We start from the raw sequence: 17354 nt of genomic DNA on the forward strand, positions 1-17354 counted from the left end.
TGATTTGAGAAGAAAGTTCCTGTGGTGAAATTGAAAAGGGGATAAAGGGAAGTACTTATTTTAAAACACAGGTAACCTGTGGATTGTTGAATACTGGAGAAAGAGTGTTACTTCCTTGTTAACCTACGCCTCTTTTTTTTTTTTTTTTTTCCGAGAAGGAGTTTTGCTCTGTCACCCAGGATGGAGTGCAGTGGCACAATCTTGGCTGATCTTGGCTCACTGCAACCTCCGCCTCCTGGGTTCAAGCGATTCTCCTGCCTCAGCCTCCCGAGTAGCTGGGATTACAGGTGTGCATCACCACTCCTGGCTAATTTTTGTATTTTTAGTAGAGATGGGGTTTCACCATGTTGGTCAGGCGGGTTTCACCGTGTTGGTCAAGCTGGTCTCAAACTCCTGACCTTGTGATTCACCCTCCTCAGCCTCCCAAAGTGCTGGGATTACAGGCTAACCACGCCCGGCTAACCTACGCCTCTTTTAATCCTTCAGGTTGGAAGTCGGATCGCAGACCGTGTATATGACATACCCAGGTAAGTGGTGGTGATCATAATACAATACCGTCAGCTTTTGAGTGGAAATTCAGGAGGTTAAATGCTGAGAACTTGATATCTGAAATGGCAGAACTTGGAAGAATTTACTTGGACTGTGATTTAAATCACTCTGTAAGACTCCTTTTTCTTGTCTGGAGAGCAAATGTTTTCTTCATTGTTGCCTGAAGAAAGAAAAGAATGTGTGGAAGTACAACTCATATCTATCTCCAAGCCTGAATCCACTTCATTTGGCCAAAAGCGAGTAATAGAAAGATTGCTCCAAAAATGGAAGATTTGCTTACTAGTTCCAAAGCCTCTGTACCTAACTGTGCCATATTGCCTGTGTTCATCATCAAGTTATAGGGCATTAGGTAAATAAGGTTATCTACCACCAGGGATTCTCCAGCCGTGTACTATAATTTTGACAAAGCTTTTAAAACAAATTGCAAAGGGCTCTTTTGTTCCAGTTTTCAGGAAGAATGTTCTTAGTAGATAAATTAAGTTTCCTCCTTATAGGTTTTTTTTTTTTTTTTTTAACCTATGGCCTACAATTAGATGTCTGTACCAATGTAGCATAACATAGTATATTTAGAGAAGACAGCATGGCATGGAGGATAATAGTTCCAGCTCAGGATTCAGACTCACTGAATTGAAGTGTTGACTGCTGCTTATTAGTTGAGGTACTTGGTTTGGCTTACTTAGCTTGAGACACTTAGCACAGTACTTTGAACCTGGTACGTTTTCGGTAAAAGTTTATTATTTAAGTTCTTTTTAGTTTAACATTAATACTTTATGGTATTTCACATTATGATTTCTAAGTGTTCCACTGCTTCAACAAATCTGAGAAATAGGGATAATTATTGATAAGTATGTTAATTATTTTCAGGTTAATTTACATTAGTTTCTTTGCATTCTTTATCTGGATGTATTATTGAGTTAAAATATCCTCATTAGATCTGTTCTTCGAGTCCATATCATGGAGACAGCTAGTGGAAAGCTGGCTCATCACGAGGTCCTGTGAATAGCTAGCAGACAGACTTGCCCTGTATTGTAGGCTCTGGTATATATAGCTTGTAAGGTGAGGCCGAAAAGACAGATGATGTAACCTTCTGGAAGCTGTGTTTATTGAAATGATTTTACTTAAGAAAAAATAATTCTTAACGTATAGACTGTATTATGGACAGAGCGTAACCTTTGTGTCTTTTTTTTTTTTTTTTTTTAGAGCTTTCCCCTTGCTTTGGATCTTGGTTGTGGAAGAGGTTACATTGCACAATATTTGAATAAGGTATATGTATTCGATGACTTAATTTACTTTGAAAAGTAACATTGGCTAATTTTAAAGACTTTCCTAGGAATCAGTTTAGCTTGCAACATATTTAGATTTTAATTATATCAGAATTGTTAATTTGTTTTTTTTTTCAAGTGGTAGAAACAATGGTGGTTTTCTCCCCTCTTTAGTATTTTTTTCTTAAAGGGTTTTTCTCTGAATCCATTGTATATTGTGTTTCTACTGATAATTTATTTGAATCTGTATAAGATATTTCTCTTTGTTCCCACTTTGTTCACATTTTTTATAATTACCATAAAATCAGATTGGCATCCATACAGAAAATGTGACTAACTTTTAGCTAGAAAATATTAATTTTATCAGTTGACTAGAAGTCTTTCTGTATGATTAAGTAGCTTTATTAATGCTTATAACATTTTATTTTGCACTTTATAATTCAGATCATAAAGACATTAATTTATTCTTTTGGTGCCTATGTATACGATATTGTGCTAGACACAAAGATGAAAGTGGAATTTCTTTTTTTTCCAAGATGGAGTCTCTGTTGGCCAGGCTGGAGTGCAGTGGTGCGATCTCGGCTCACTGCAACCTCTGCCTCCCGAGTTCAAATGATTCTCCAGCCACAGCCTCCTGAGTAGCTGGAATTACAGGGGTGCGCCACCACGCCTGGCTAATTTTTGTAGTTTTAGTAGAGATGGGGTTTCACCGTGTTAGCAAGGCTGGTCTTGAACTCCTGACCTCAGGTGATCCGTCTGCCTTGTCCTCCCAAAGTGCTGGGATGACAGGCATGAGCTGCTGTGCCTGGCCATAAAGTAAAATTTCTACGTAAAATCTGCTTAGATAAAAACATACACTTGGGCCAGGGTGAGGAAGGGGGTGGTGAGGCTCCTAAAACACTATTATTGGTAATAGTAAATGCCATAGAAATGGTGCAGTCATTAAAGTGCAACAGGAATTAAGGGAAAAGAAAAATCAGTAGGGGTTCATGTGGTGAAGGCTTCTCAGAGGGCACAGAATCTGACCTGGAATTTGAAAGAATTTGAGTTGGTGTCTCCTAGCATTGGAAATCAGGGCATGGCAGGAGGAAAGACACAGAGGTAGAATGCTGTAGGGTGTGATATAGTGATGTTTAAGGAAGATTAATTTGGGGATGGCATTCGAGAAAGAGGAAGAGAAAGGATAGAGAAACCCATTAGAAGGCTGTGTTAAAGGCATTGCAGGCATGAGAAATAAAGGCCTGCCACCCATGGAGAGCCAACACATATAAATGATGGGATGTATGAGAGAGACCTAGAAGCACAACGGAACTTGATGAGTGATCAGATATGGTAGGCAGAGCAAATCTATTCTTTTAGTTACTCAGGCCAAAAAACATTTTTATTGATTCGTCTTATATCCTTCTTTCCCACATCTAATCCATCAGCAGCTTTTATTTACATTTCAAAATATAACCAAACTCTACCTCTTCTTACCACCTTTACCATCATCATGTTGTTCAGCTACCATCACCTCTTGCCTAGATTATTGCAGTAGCCTTCTATTGGTCTCCATGCTTCTACCTTTGTCCCTGACAGTCTGTTGTCATGGCAAAGTAATTCTCTCAAAACACAAATCATTGTCAGTCCTCTACTCAGAACTAACTGTTAGTTTCTCATTTAATTTAGTAGTAATCCAGAGGCCTAATCCATAAGACCATTAGGATTCTGGTTTTTTATCATGTCTCTGATCCCATCTTCCTTTCACTCCCAACTTTTCAGCCACTCTGGCCTCCTTGCAGTCTTTCAAACAGGCCAGGGCTTTGCTCTATGCTCTTCCCCAAGGTAACTATGTGTCTGTCTTCCTGGCCTGTCAGATCTTTACTCAGCTGACCTCATCAAAGATTCCTCCTGTGACTACTTTAGAAAATAGTGCCCCTGCTGTCTGCTGACTAATTGCTTTATTTGTTTCCATAGCACTTACAAGCTCCTGATGTATGTTTATTTGGTGTCTTCTCTTACTGGATTTGCTTATTTATTATCACTACTAAATCCTAGTACCTAAATCACAATGAAGGTTTATTAAATGACTATTGCAAGATAACTTTAGAATTAAAGTTATGCCTTTTGTGACTGGAAAATTCAAGGGATGTGATGTGGCAAGGAGCACGGGATCATTCCTGTTTTAGATATGTCGAGTTTGCGATGGCAGTGGAATATGTTAGTATAACTAGCTGGCAGGTAGTAGGAAATGTGGAACTGGAACTGGGGTATTGAGGTTAAGACCATTGACTTGAAGTCAGGTAGGGCTTCAAAATTCAACTCTGCCACTGTCTGTGTATACTTGGACCTGGGCCAATCAATTGCTCTAGACCTCAGTTTCTATAAAATATGATCAGTAATACCCATCTCAAAAGGTTGGTAAGAGGATTAAGTAAGGCAAGGTAAACCTGTCAAAGGGGAGGCAATGGTTCTTGATTGGAAGTCCCTTTCAGAAGTAACAGCTGAAACCATAGAAATAGGTAACTCTCTAGGGCAAGAATATAGAAAAGAACCTTCTGCAGTTGTAATTAGGGTTGGGAGAAGGAGGAAGAGCCAATAAAGATGCCAGGAATAGTAAGCTGGAAAGTGTCTTAGCAAGGTATCTTTTGATTGTTGAAAGCAAAAATGCACTGAGGCCAGTTTAAACACAGAAACATTTGTTACAGAGAGGCTCCTATGTAACTCAGGGATCCAGAAACAGAGCCAGGCCTCACAAGAGGTGGGAATTTTGAAACACCAGAACAACGTTCTTCCTGTTCACATGCACTCTGGTATTACATGAATGCTGTCTGGTTGCCTTCATTCTTTTTACTCTCTGTAGTCTATCTGTAGTAGTGTTCATCAGTGTGTGTGGCCCCATATGAATATGCTACACCCAATGGTGAGCTGAAGCTAGCTTAGGCCAGCCTGTGAGAGCCAATTGTTAGCATCTCTTCCCAACCTCTGTTCTGTGACATCATATTGATAGCTTGACATCAGCCCTGGTGGGAATATTTATACCATGGAAGTTGGCAAATGATACAAAGCAGTCCCCAACCAAGAGCCAGCGCACCACTGCCCACACCCTGAAGTCTAAATGTTCTTTCAACTCCAGGGACCTCTGCTATTCTCGAAGTCTCCTAGTTCAAATTTTCAAGTGAGAGACAGGGATAGATAATCCTGTTGATCTAATTCTTCACCCTTCACGGGAGTGTGCTGGAGCTGGCTCATGAGAGCCATTGAGCACATCTCTTCCCAGCTCCATATTTAGCAACATCATGTTGGTAGCATGAAATCTTTCCAAGTTTCAGGCAGGGAAGTGGGTGTGGGTAAAGTAAAAAAGGATTGGCTTCTCTAATAGAAGAGAGCAGCCAGAGTAGAAGGTTCTGAAGAAGCTTCTAGGAGGCTGTTGACAATGCTGTGCTTCAAAGAGGTCAGGTGAAGCAGGACTGGGAACAGTGAGCGCAGACTGCAGATAGTATTAGGAGAGCTGTAAAAGCAAAGAGATACCCAGAATGGGGAGAAAGAATCTAGGAATAAGTAGAGTTGTGGATAATAAACCAAACAACCAGAAGGTGCATAGAGGGAGGAGTTTTTTCATATTTGGAACGCTTGTGGCTGTTGTAAGGTGAAGGAAGGAGACACAGAAGACAGAGACTAAAGAGTGATAGAGATGGAGGTAGAGGGAGCAGGATCCTGGAGAAAAGAGGGTTGAGGGGAAAGAGTGTTTTTCTGGTGCAGAAATAGCGTAGTCTCCTTTCCTTTTGGAAGGGAGAGAGGGTAGGTGAAACACAGAAAATGGAAGCACTTAAGCCTCACCCCTAAGCCTCTGTATCTGTAAGTCTTTCTTTACTCTATAAACTCTGAATAAACAACTAAAAGGTGGGAAACCCTTTGCAGGTCCTTTGTGGCACAAGAGTGGGGAAACTAGCTCTTAGCATGTTATGCCATGGAAAACTTAGATAGAAGTCCTCACCCAGTGTAGTAAACTCAGGATGTTGAATACGCATGCTCATGTTCTCTATTTTATTACATATAGTTAAATAAACAAAGGATACGTGTTATTAAAAGTGTTTGTGTACCATACTGGTTTTATGCAGAAAAATACTCTTACAAAGCTGAAAATTAAAATATAATTAATACTTTTACCTTTAGAAATGTCAGCAGTTGTTTGTGACTGGATTTGTTTGTTTCAGCTTTAGTTATTCCATTGCAGGAAACTATTGGAAAGTTCTTCCAAGTCGACATTGCAGAAAATGCTTTGGTAGGTGGCTTTTAATACTGTTGATTTCTAATCTCGTGATTTTCATATTTGATTTCTTTATTTTTATTTCCTTCAAACACATGAAAAGGAACTAATACAGGAAATATCAAGGACAAAGGAAAAATCACCCCTAGTCCTACCATTCAGAGGCAACCATTGGTGGCACTTGGTCTCCACATTTGCAGACATGTAACTGTCCCCGCCCCCACAACACACAATTGTGTATGAACATTACTATGCTAATATTCCATGTTATTTATAGCACATCATTTTTTTGTCAGTGAATTCATACATATGTGTGTCATATATCATCTTTTTAAATGGCCACATGGTATTCTAATATATGAATACTCCATAGTTTGTTTAGCTAAACTTTCTATTGAAGGGCAGTTACATTTCTAGTTTCTCAATAACCAGCACTGCAGTGAAAATCCTTATGTGAAGCCATATTGTATGTTTGATTTATTTTTTCCTTGGGCCAGCCTTTTTGTCTTCATCAGTCTGACAGCTGCTGATGTCTTTTGACTATTGGTATTTCTTGTGAATTTTGTAAATAATTTTGTGACATGCCTGCACCTTGTCCTTCATCTACTTTAGCTGTCATGTGTTTTTATTTTAGGTAATTTGTAAGAGCTTGGTTTTTAGGGATATTAATCTTTCATTATATATGTTGTAAATGTTTTCCTCAGTTGTTTACATTGTTTATTGATTTGTATTAATAGAAAGTTTTAATTAGTTTATCATCAAATATATCAATCTTTTCCTTTACAGTTTCTGGCTTCTGAGTCATGTTTACCTAGGCTTTTTCATCTAAGGGTAAAATGTCCAGTCCACCCATATTTTCTTCTAGGGCTTTGGTTGTTTCGCTGAAACTTTCAGCCTTCTTTTCTTTTTTTTCCCCTGAAACAGTCTTGCACTGTCGCCCAGGCTGGAGTGCAGTGGTGCAATCTCAGCTCAGTGCAACCTCTGCCTCCTGGGTTCAAGCGATTCTCCTGCCTCAGCCTCCCGAGTAGCTGAGATTACAGGTGTGTGCCACCATGTCCAGCTAATTTTTGTATTTTTAGTAGAGACGGAGTTTCACCATGTTGGCCAGGCTGGTCTCGAATTCCTGACTTTCAGTGACCTACCTGCCTTGGCCTCCCAAAGTGCTGGGATTATAGGCGTGAGCCACCACACCCAGCCAAACTTTCAGCTTTCTGAGATTTGTTTTGGTGTGAGGTGGGTATCCTGTTTATGTTGTTTCAACTAATTATCCATTTTTTCTGGCTGATGTTAAGTCATTTAAGAAATGCTTTTTGGGTGCCTTCTCTGTGCTATCTTTGGGAAGAGGGGTAGAAACTGCCAAGTAAATATAACATTGACTTCAATTTAACAAACAGTGATTGTGTTAGTAATTGAGATTCTACATAAATGTGTTTTTAATCTTTTGTTTTCTTACCATTAGAAAAATTCCTTAGAAACAGAAATTCCTACTGTCAGTGTTTTAGCTGATGAAGAATTCCTTCCCTTCAGAGAAAATACATTTGACCTGGTGGTTAGCAGTTTAAGGTTGGTAATCCACTTTTTAAAAACCGTATGTTATAAGTAGATCATTCATGCCATAAAGTTTTGCTATGAGGCCAGGTGCGGTGACTCACACCTGTAATCCTAGCACTTTGGGAGGCCAAGGCAGGCGAATCACTTGAGGTCAGGAGTTTGAAACCAGCCTCGCCAACACGTTGAAACCCCGTCTCTACTAAAAATACAAAAAAGGTAGCCGGGCGTGGTGGCATGTGCCTGTAATGCCAGCTACTTGGGAGGCTGAGGCAGGAGAATTGCTTGAACCTGGGAGGCGGAGGTGAGCCAAGGTTGTGCCACCTCACTGCAGCCTGGGTGACTGAGCGAGATTCTGTCTCAAAAAAGAAAAAAAAAGTTTTGCTATGACAAGGTAAAGCAAATAGATAATGGAATACATTCTTAATAACTTTTTTAAAAACTACAAACCAGTTATCTTGGTTTATAAACTATGAGATTTCTCTAGTAAGGAAATATTCTGTGCTCTCTGGTAGAGATAATATGATATAATGCCTCAACTTTTTTTTTTTCTTTCAACTTTCCACAACTTCCTGAAGTTCATCTGTGATAGGTTTTTCTCCCCAGTGCATCTTAATATTTTGGAATTGGTCTTGTTGGGAGCAGGAGTTTGAAAGAACATATTGGCTCCTGTGTTCAAATGTTAGCGCAATTCCAAAATAGTAAGTTGTGTTGGGAAGAAAACCCTTCTATCACAGATGAGTTGAGCAAGTTGTGGAAAGTTGGGGGAAAAGAAATTGAGGCATTATATTATATTGTATTATATTATATTATATTATCTCCACCAGAGAGCATAGAATATACTCTTTCAAACTCCTGCTCCCAGCAATCATAAACTCATTCTGGCAAATGTAGGACAGCTAGTTTTCCTTTAGCCTTAATTCTTCTGGCCGGGTACAGTGGCTTACGCCAGTAATCCCAACACTTTGGGAGGCTGCAGTAGGAGGATTGCTTGAACCTAGGAGTTCACTGTAGTCTGGGCAGCAGTGAAACGCCACCTCTACAAAAAATTAAAAAATTAGCTGGGCAAGGTGGCACACGCCTGTAGTCCCAGCTACTTGGGAGGCTGAGCAGGAGGATTGCTTGAGCCTGGGAAGTTGAGGCTGCTGTGAGCCATGATCATGCCACTGCACTCCAGCCTGGGTGACAGAGCAAGACCCTGTCTTATATATAATAATAATAATAATTCTAATAATAATAATAATAATTCTGCACCAGAATGTAGTTCTCAAGATTACTCTTTTCCCTTTATGTTTTCTATCTTCCTCCACATATGTTACACAAACATGTATTGCCAGTGTGTATCAAATAGGTTATAGGATACAAGGGCGTTGAGCCAGATGTTTTGGGTGAATGCAAAAATGAATTAGACAGGGATCCTGTCCTCAAATAACTCAGAGTCTAACAGAGAAAAAATATCTTTGTGGTATCTTATTTCTCCTATCTTCTTATAGTCAAATAAGTTTTCTTTCAAAAGTTCAACAGGCTCTCCATGTCCAGTTGAACTCTTTTGATAACTGTTTTTAGGGTGACGAGTCATCAAGATCTGCCCAGGACTTTGCCACCTTTGGCCTGAAAGTCTTATGTTCTGGGAAAGCTGGTCACCCTTGATGTTTTCGAAAGTGTGTAATTCCTTCCCTGGTTTTTTAGATGTGCTGAACAAAGTTAGAAAACTCACATTCTGTTATGAAATGAAAAATATGCAGAACCTTGGTCTATAAAGAACCCTGGGCAGGGAGTCAGAACCTGAGTTTTTGCGTTAGCTCGTCTGCTTGCTATTTGCAGGTGACTAATTGTGTTGCTTTCTGTTTTCCCATAAGTATAACAGAGTATGTAATATGAGCTCCTTAGTTTTTAAAGTCGAAAAGCTTTAGGAAGGATAAATATGAGCTTAACACAGTATGGTTTGAAATGAGCATTCAATTCTGTCCTGAAACTCAGCATAGGGGAGGCAGTTCTACCAGGAAAGTGTGACCGTACTCTGAGGAGACTGAGAATATGACTTTTGCTGTCACACATGACTACACTGTAGGTGAGAGTAGAGTCAAAAGAAAATTCAAGGGCCGGGCATGGTGGCTCACACCTATAATCCCAGCACTTTGGGAGGCCGAGGCAGGCGGATCACTTGAGGCCAGGGGTTCAAGACCAACCTGGGTAACATGGTGAAACCCCGTCTTTACTAAAATACAAATATTAGCTGGGCATCATGGTTGCATGCCTGTAATTCCAGCTTCTCAAGAGGCTGAGGCATGAGAATTGTTTGAACCTGGGAGGTGGAGGTTGCAGTGAGCCAAGATTGTGCCACTGTACTTCAGCCTGGCCAGCAGCAAGACTCCGTCTCAAAAGAAAAAAAAGGAAAAGAAAAGAAAAAGAAAATGTAAGAGATTAAGTTTCAATGTTTATAGCTCTGGTTTTGTTTGTTTTTATCACCTTAAAAGATGTATGTACCACACACCTACTAGGATGGCCCAAATCCAGGTCTCTGACAACACTAAATGCCAGCAAGGATGTGGAGTTCATCGGTGGGAATGTAAAATGGTACAGGCACTTTGCAAGACAGTTTGGTTGTTGCCTACAAAACTAAACATACTCTTACCATACAATCCAGCGATTGCATGCTCCTTGGTGTTTACCCAAAGGAGATGAAAACTTATGTCCATGCAAAAACCTGCATACAAATGTTTATAGTAGCTTTGTTCATAATTGCCAAAACCTGGAAGCAGCCAAGATGTTCTTCAGTACGTGAATGGATAAACTTTGTTATATCCAAACAACAGAATATTATTCAGCACTAAAAAGAAACTGTCAGGCCATTAAAATATGTGGAGGAAACTTAAATGCATATTACTGAATGACAGAAGCTAATCTGAAAAGGCTACATGGTGTATAATTCCAACTATGACAATCTAGAATAAGCAAACTCTGGAGACTGAAAAAAAATTGGTGATTGCCAGGGGTTGTGTTGGGGAAGGATGAATAGGTGGAGCACAGAGGATTTTTAGGGCAGTAAAGCTACTCTATGATACTTTATAATGTTGGATATATGACATTATACATTGTCCAAACCCTTAGAATATACAACACCAAGAGTGAACCTTAATGGAAACTACGGACTTGGGGGGATAATCACGTGTCAGTATAGGTTCATCGGTTGTAACAAATGCACACTCTGGAGATGTTGATAATGGGGGAGGCTGTGCATGTGTGGGAATAGAAGTATGTAAAAAAATCTCTGGGTTTTTCTCTTAATTTTGCTGTAAACCTAAAACTGCTCCAAAAAATAATTAAAATAAAATCTTAAAATTGATTTTTTAAAAAATGGTATATTATTGGAAAACTCACAGAATCAAACTTTTGATGAGTTATACTATTTGCCTTGAAAAAATTTAGGTCTGCAGATAATTTTTTTTTCCTAAGAAAGTCTGACTTAGAAGAATATTATATTTCTGTAGCTTAATTGATTTAATTGTAGCTTCTTTGAGCATTTTACTAGTTTTGCAAATAAGGTCTCAGAATAGCACTGTTTAGATAAAATGCCTTAGTAGGAATGACTTTTACATAATTCAGTGATGAATAATTAGAAAATAATCATATCAGATTCTTTCAGTTAAGCAAAGTGATGTATTGACATGGGAAATTTTCTGGTGTGACACAAAGAAGGTTTTCCTCTAGGAATATTTATAATTTTAAAACTTGCGTGAAAACAATCAGTGGATTTTGATATGCAGTTTTAAACTTCAAAATTAACACTGTTTTATGGGTTATCATTAACCTGGTGATAATTTTATTAATTGTGCCAATTAAGCTAAAACAAATCTGTATTCTCATATTTTAGTTTGCACTGGGTGAATGACCTTCCTAGAGCACTTGAGCAGGTAAGAAAACTTACGTTCATTCAACTATCTTGTGTTATTTTCTTTATTGTTAGAAACCTACAGATGTTTCCATTTTCACAAACTATTCACTTGTAGGTCTGACAGTTGGGAAAGGAATCAGTGAAATCACCTGGTGCCATTAGGCGTATTAGAAGTACATTGGGCAACTCTCCTTTCCCTGAGAATTTAAGAAATCTAATTGTAGAGATAAGTTTTAAATATTTATCAACAGGCTAGGAACTGTGCAAAATAATATTGATATCATAAGACATTCTCTGTGTGGATTTCTTCTTGTTTCTTACAGTTTAATTGCCTATAAACTTTTTGCAAGTAGGAACCTACTTATTTATATTTGTATTTTCCCAATGCCTTATACTCAGAGAGTACTAGGTAAATTTTTATCGATTGACACGTATCAGTAGACAGGTGAGAGGCAGGTAAAAAGTATGTGTTCAAAGGAGAGAACAAGATCACTGTGGCTTGACGTGGCCTAGAAAAGCTTCAAGAGGAAAGTACTTGAGCAGGGCCTTAGAGGGTAGGTGAAATTTGGATTGGGAAGGCATTCTAAGAAGGGAAAATCGCAGGATAGGTGGAGAGACACGAGAGCCTCATCAGCATTAAGGAACAAAAAGGAAACCTGTTTGGGGGACTAGTATGCTGCTGGGAAATGAAATGTGATATATTGGGACAGTATTTAGGAGGACTTGAGTGTCAGGTTGAGGAATTTGGAGTTTATGCAATTCAGAGCCACTGGAGCACTTTGAAGAGGAAAATGACATCATGACAAAGCTGGTGGGCAAAATAATAATGGCCATATCTGAATGTGTATAATTTTCCAGTTTCCAGTTGCTGTGCTCTGTTTTATATTTGTGTTAAATAGCTCTGCAAGATATATTTGTTTTGCTAATTAGAAAGTGATGCCTGGGCCGGATGCGGTGGCTCATGCCTATAATCCCAGCACTTTGGGAGGCCAAGGCGGGTGGATCACCTGAGGTTAGGAATTCGAGACCAGACTGGCCAACATGGTGAAACTCCGCCTGTACTAAAAATACAAAAATTAGCCAGGTGTGGTGGCAGGTGCTTGTAATCCTAGCTACTTGGGAGGCTGAGGCAGGAGATTCTCTTGAACCCGGGAGGTGGAGGTTGCAGTGAGCTGAGATCACACCATTGCACTCCAGCCTAGGCAACAGAGTGAGACTCTGTCTCAAAAACAAACAAACAAAAAACTGATGCCTGGAGCAGTTGGTTAAATTGAAGGGAGACTGTTTCAGTGGTCCAAGAAGGAGATAAACTAAATCTAGGTGGTAATGGTAGGAGTTAAAAGGAAGAGTATTTAGGACTCTACAAAGAAAGAATCAACAGTTTAGTGGCTGATTAGATCTGAAGATCAAACGGGGGAGGCAAAGCTCACTTTCAAGTTTTGAGTCTGGATTAGTAAAAGTAGGGGAAAGAATGTTGATGGTCAGATAAAGGGAATAGAAGATAGCGATAGAAATATGGCAGTTGGACAGGGGAATTGATTTGATAAGTAGGTGTTTTCCTTGTGGTGGTTGGAGGGAGCAGGGCCGGTAAGTGTGCTGAGAGACAAATGTCCAGGGAATAGGCAGTTGAAGATGATTTTAGACTTCTGAGAAGATGGCCAAGCTGAAGTTAGAGATTGGAAAGTGGTCATTGTGAAATCATGGAAGTTGATAAGCCGTTTGAGGGAGAGTGGGGGCTGCAGACTTCTGAGGACTAAGTCTTAGGTGTTTGGTTTAGTAGAGTTTGATGACAAGAGGAGGAAGCAACACTAAAGGTGAAGAAGGGAAGGAACCATAGCCTTTACAAATTATTAATACTGCTTTTAATAGCTTCATGATATATTAAATATACATTTAAGACAGTGCTTTTATTAGAAGAGCCTACTGTGATTTGGATTCTGGTTTACTTCAGAATCTACCTTTTCCTGTAATGGTCCTCATTGCTGAGAATAGTCATTCAAACTAGTTACGGCTTGTAGTCTGAGAGTGAGCAAAATCTGTGATACTGGAATTCACTCTGGCCATTATTTTCCTTAAGCTACCAATTAGAACTTGGTTTTGTTTTAAAGCTGGAAAATAAATTAATTACTTCTCTTTAAAGAAAACTAATATAGCCGGGCGCGGTGGCTCAAGCCTGTAATCCCAGCACTTTGGGAGGCCGAGACGGGCGGATCACGAGGTCAGAAGATCGAGACCATTCTGGCTAACACGGTGAAACCCCGTCTCTACTAAAATACAAAAAAAAAAACTAGCCGGGCGAGGTGGCAGGCGCCTGTAGTCCCAGCTACTCGGGAGGCTGAGGCAGGAGAATGGCGTAAACCCGGGAGGCGGAGCTTGCAGTGAGCTGAGATCTGGTCACTGCACTCCAGCCTGGGCGACGGAGCGAGACTCCGTCTCAACAACAACAAAAAAAGAAAACTAATATGTTTCTAGGTTAATGCTGTGAATCATGAGTTCTCTGTAGCTTATTCTGCATAATAAGGCACCCCAACTTGATGGCTTAAAACAACAACTGTGTAGTCCACGATTTTGTGGGTTGGCAGTTGAGGCTGGATTTGGTTAGGAAATCTGGGTCTGGCTTGGCTCATCCATGTGTCTGTGATCAGCTGCCAGATTGTCTGGGAGCTAGCTGGTTGGGAGGGCCTCGGTGTACACAGCTGGTTGATCTCAGCTCCACATCCTCCTCCTGCGCTAGGCCAGCTCAGGCTTGTTCACACATTGTGGCTGGGCTGGGCTCCAAGAGAGCAGGTGGAAGCATGCAACACATTTGAGACCTAGACTTGAAACTGGCACACTGTCACTTCCACTGCATTCTTTTGGCCAAAGCAAGTCACAAGGCCAGCCAAGATTCAAGGGGAGGGGAAATAGACTCCCTATCTTGATGAAAGTTGTTAGAAAATGACATTTCAGAGGCCATAGATACAGGGAGGTTTGTGATTTTTGCAGCCTACCCCAATTAAAGATATTTTTCTCTTTCAGCATTTTCTGATTATAAAACTAAGTTGTACCTATTAGAAAACTTGAAAACAGACAACATATTTTTATAGGCATTAATATTAGTGAATATATAGTTGTCTTTCCAAGTATATTATGCATCATGATTTTCTGACAGTTGGTTGCATTAGATGTTATTTGTTAAATTATGTGATTATTAATTTGGCATAATAGGAATGGTTGTCATAAAATGTTGATTTAGACACTATATATTTTTTAACATTTATATATATAAAAATTTGAATCATTTTGTTGTCTTGTATTTATTACAGATTCATTATATTTTAAAACCAGATGGAGTATTTATCGGTGCAATGTTTGGAGGTGACACACTCTATGAACTTCGGTGTTCCTTACAGTTAGCGGAAACAGAAAGGGAAGGAGGATTTTCTCCACACATTTCTCCTTTCACTGCTGTCAATGACCTGGGACATCTGCTTGGGAGAGCTGGCTTTAATACTCTGACTGTGGTAACTATCAAGTTTGATTAACCCATTACTTACACAGTTCAGAAATAATTTCTTTTCATTTTAAAGATAGAAAACTGTATGTGTTCATGGTTTTATGGCACTCTTTCTTTCCCCCTTTTTCTTCTTTTTTTAAGGGAAAAGCTCTGATTGACAATGCTTAGTTTGTATAACACATCTTAATTGACATGAAGTAGGAATGTATAATTTTTTATTGTTTGTTACCTTAAAAAGTAGCTCAAAAAATGTATCATAGATAACAAGACAAATTTCTAAACATACAACTCCGTCAGAATCTTCAAATCCAGAATTAGGTGTAAAAAGGGCCTTAGAGTATTCCAGATGATAGGAAGGAAAGGGGATAAGTAGGGGAACCTGTAGTATTACCACCACCAACTACCCGCAAACAGTGCCATATGAAGCAGAAATGAGAGAATGTGTGTTCTCAAGGCCTACGATGAGATCAAGGCTAGAGAAGGTAGGACAGGGTGCTGTACTCCGTTAGGGCTAGAGAAATATCGAAAGAAGACCCACAGGCAGTCAGTGAGTAATAACCATAAAGTCAGCATGGTAAAGTGATGGAGTAGGACAGTGAGACTTTGGTGTCCGACAGGAGTAACTTGGATCCTTAAACTATTTCTTTGCTAGTTAGGGACATTTGAGTAACTTACTTTTTTGAGCATTTATTTCTTTTTAAAATGCAAATGTGTGGCTGGGTGCGGTGGCTCACACCTGTAATCCCAGCACTTTGGGAGGCCAAGGCAAGTGGATCACCTGAGATGAGGAGTTTGAAACCAACTTAGCCTACGTAGTGAGACCCCATCTCTACTAAAAATACAAAAAATTAGCCGGTCGTGGTGTCGCATGTCTGTAATCCTAGCTACTCGGGAGGCTGAGGCAGGAGAATTGCTTGAACCTGGGAGGCAGAGGTTGCAGTGAGCTGATATTGCGCCATTGCGCTCCAGCCTGGGCAACAAGAGTGAAACCCCCATCTGAAAAAAAAAAAAAGCAAATGTTACTCACCTCAGGTGGCTATTAGTATTTAAAGAGATAAAGGGTATGAAGTACCAGTACCAGCTTACATTAGCTCCTGCCTTCCTCTTTCCCCATCACTCTACTCCTAGCATTTTCTAGAACTAGGCTTCCAAGAGACAGCCATCTGGAGAGAATGATTGCCCTCTTCCTCCTCCCTCCACTAACAGTTTTTTTTTTTTTTTTTAATTATTATACTGTAAGTTCTAGGGTACATGTGCACAACATGCAGGTTTGTTACATATGTATATGTGTTACACATGTATACATGTGCCATGTTGGTGTGCTATACCCATTAACTCGTCATTTACATTAGTTATATCTCCTAATGCTATCCCTCCCTGCCACCCCACGACAGGCCCTGGTGTGTGATGTTCCCCTTCCTGTGTCCAAGTGTTCTCATTGTTCAATTCCCACCTATGAGTGAGAACATGCGGTGTTTGGTTTTATGGCCGCATGGTATTCCATGGTGTATATGTGCCACATTTTCTTAATCCAGTCTGTCATTGACGGACATTTGGGTTGGTTCCAAGTTTTTGCTATTGTGAATAGTGCCGCAATAAACATACGTGTGCATGTGTCTTTATAGCAGCATGATTTATAATCCTTTGGGTATATACCCCGTAATAGCATGGCTGGGTCAAATGGTATTTCTAGTAGATCCTTGAAGAATCGCCACACTGTCTTCCACAATGGTTGAACTAGTTTACAGTCCCACCAACAGTGTAAAAGTGTTCCTATTTCTCCACATCCTCTCCAGCACCTGTTGTTACCTGACTTTTTAATCATCGCCATTCTAACTGGTGTGAGATGGTATCTCATTGTGGTTTTGATTTGCATTTCTCTGATGGTGAGTGATGAGCATTTTTTTTCATGTGTCTATTGGCTGCATAAATGTCTTCTTTTGAGGAGTGTCTGTTCATATCCTTTGCCCACTTTTTGATGGGGTTGTTTTTTTCTTGTAAATTTGAGTTCTTTGTAGGTTCTGGATATTAGCCCTTTGTCAGATGAGTAGATAACAGAAATTTTCTCCCATTCTGTAGGTTGCCTGTTCACTCTGATGGTAGTTTCTTTTGCTGTGCAGAAACTCTTTAGTTTAATTAGATCCCATTTGTCAATTTTGGCTTTTGTTGTCATTGCTTTTGGTGTTTTAGTCATGAAGTCCTTGCCCATGCCTATGTCCTGAATGGTATTGCCTAGGTTTTATTCTAGGGTTTTTATGGTCTTGGGTCTAACATTTAAGTCTCTAATCCATCTTGAATTAATTTTCGTGTAAGGAGTAAGGAAGGGATCCAGTTTCAACTTTCTACATATGGCTA

General features: G+C 39.7%; 1 protein-coding gene across 1 annotated transcript in view; it reads left to right on the forward strand.

Annotated features, from left to right (window-relative positions):
- Window positions 1-17354, forward strand: part of NDUFAF5 (NADH:ubiquinone oxidoreductase complex assembly factor 5) — a 36640-nt gene that overhangs the window by 2931 nt on the left and 16355 nt on the right. Inside the window, 6 exon segments of the mRNA XM_017869378.1 lie at window positions 487-531; window positions 1750-1812; window positions 6028-6075; window positions 7520-7623; window positions 11483-11522; window positions 14809-15006. Of these exon segments, the coding sequence (XP_017724867.1) occupies window positions 487-531; window positions 1750-1812; window positions 6028-6075; window positions 7520-7623; window positions 11483-11522; window positions 14809-15006 (498 nt within the window).

The sequence above is a fragment of the Rhinopithecus bieti genome, unplaced genomic scaffold, assembly GCF_001698545.2.
Source record: "Rhinopithecus bieti isolate Rb0 unplaced genomic scaffold, ASM169854v2 scaffold_8, whole genome shotgun sequence".
Taxonomy (NCBI): domain Eukaryota; kingdom Metazoa; phylum Chordata; class Mammalia; order Primates; family Cercopithecidae; genus Rhinopithecus; species Rhinopithecus bieti.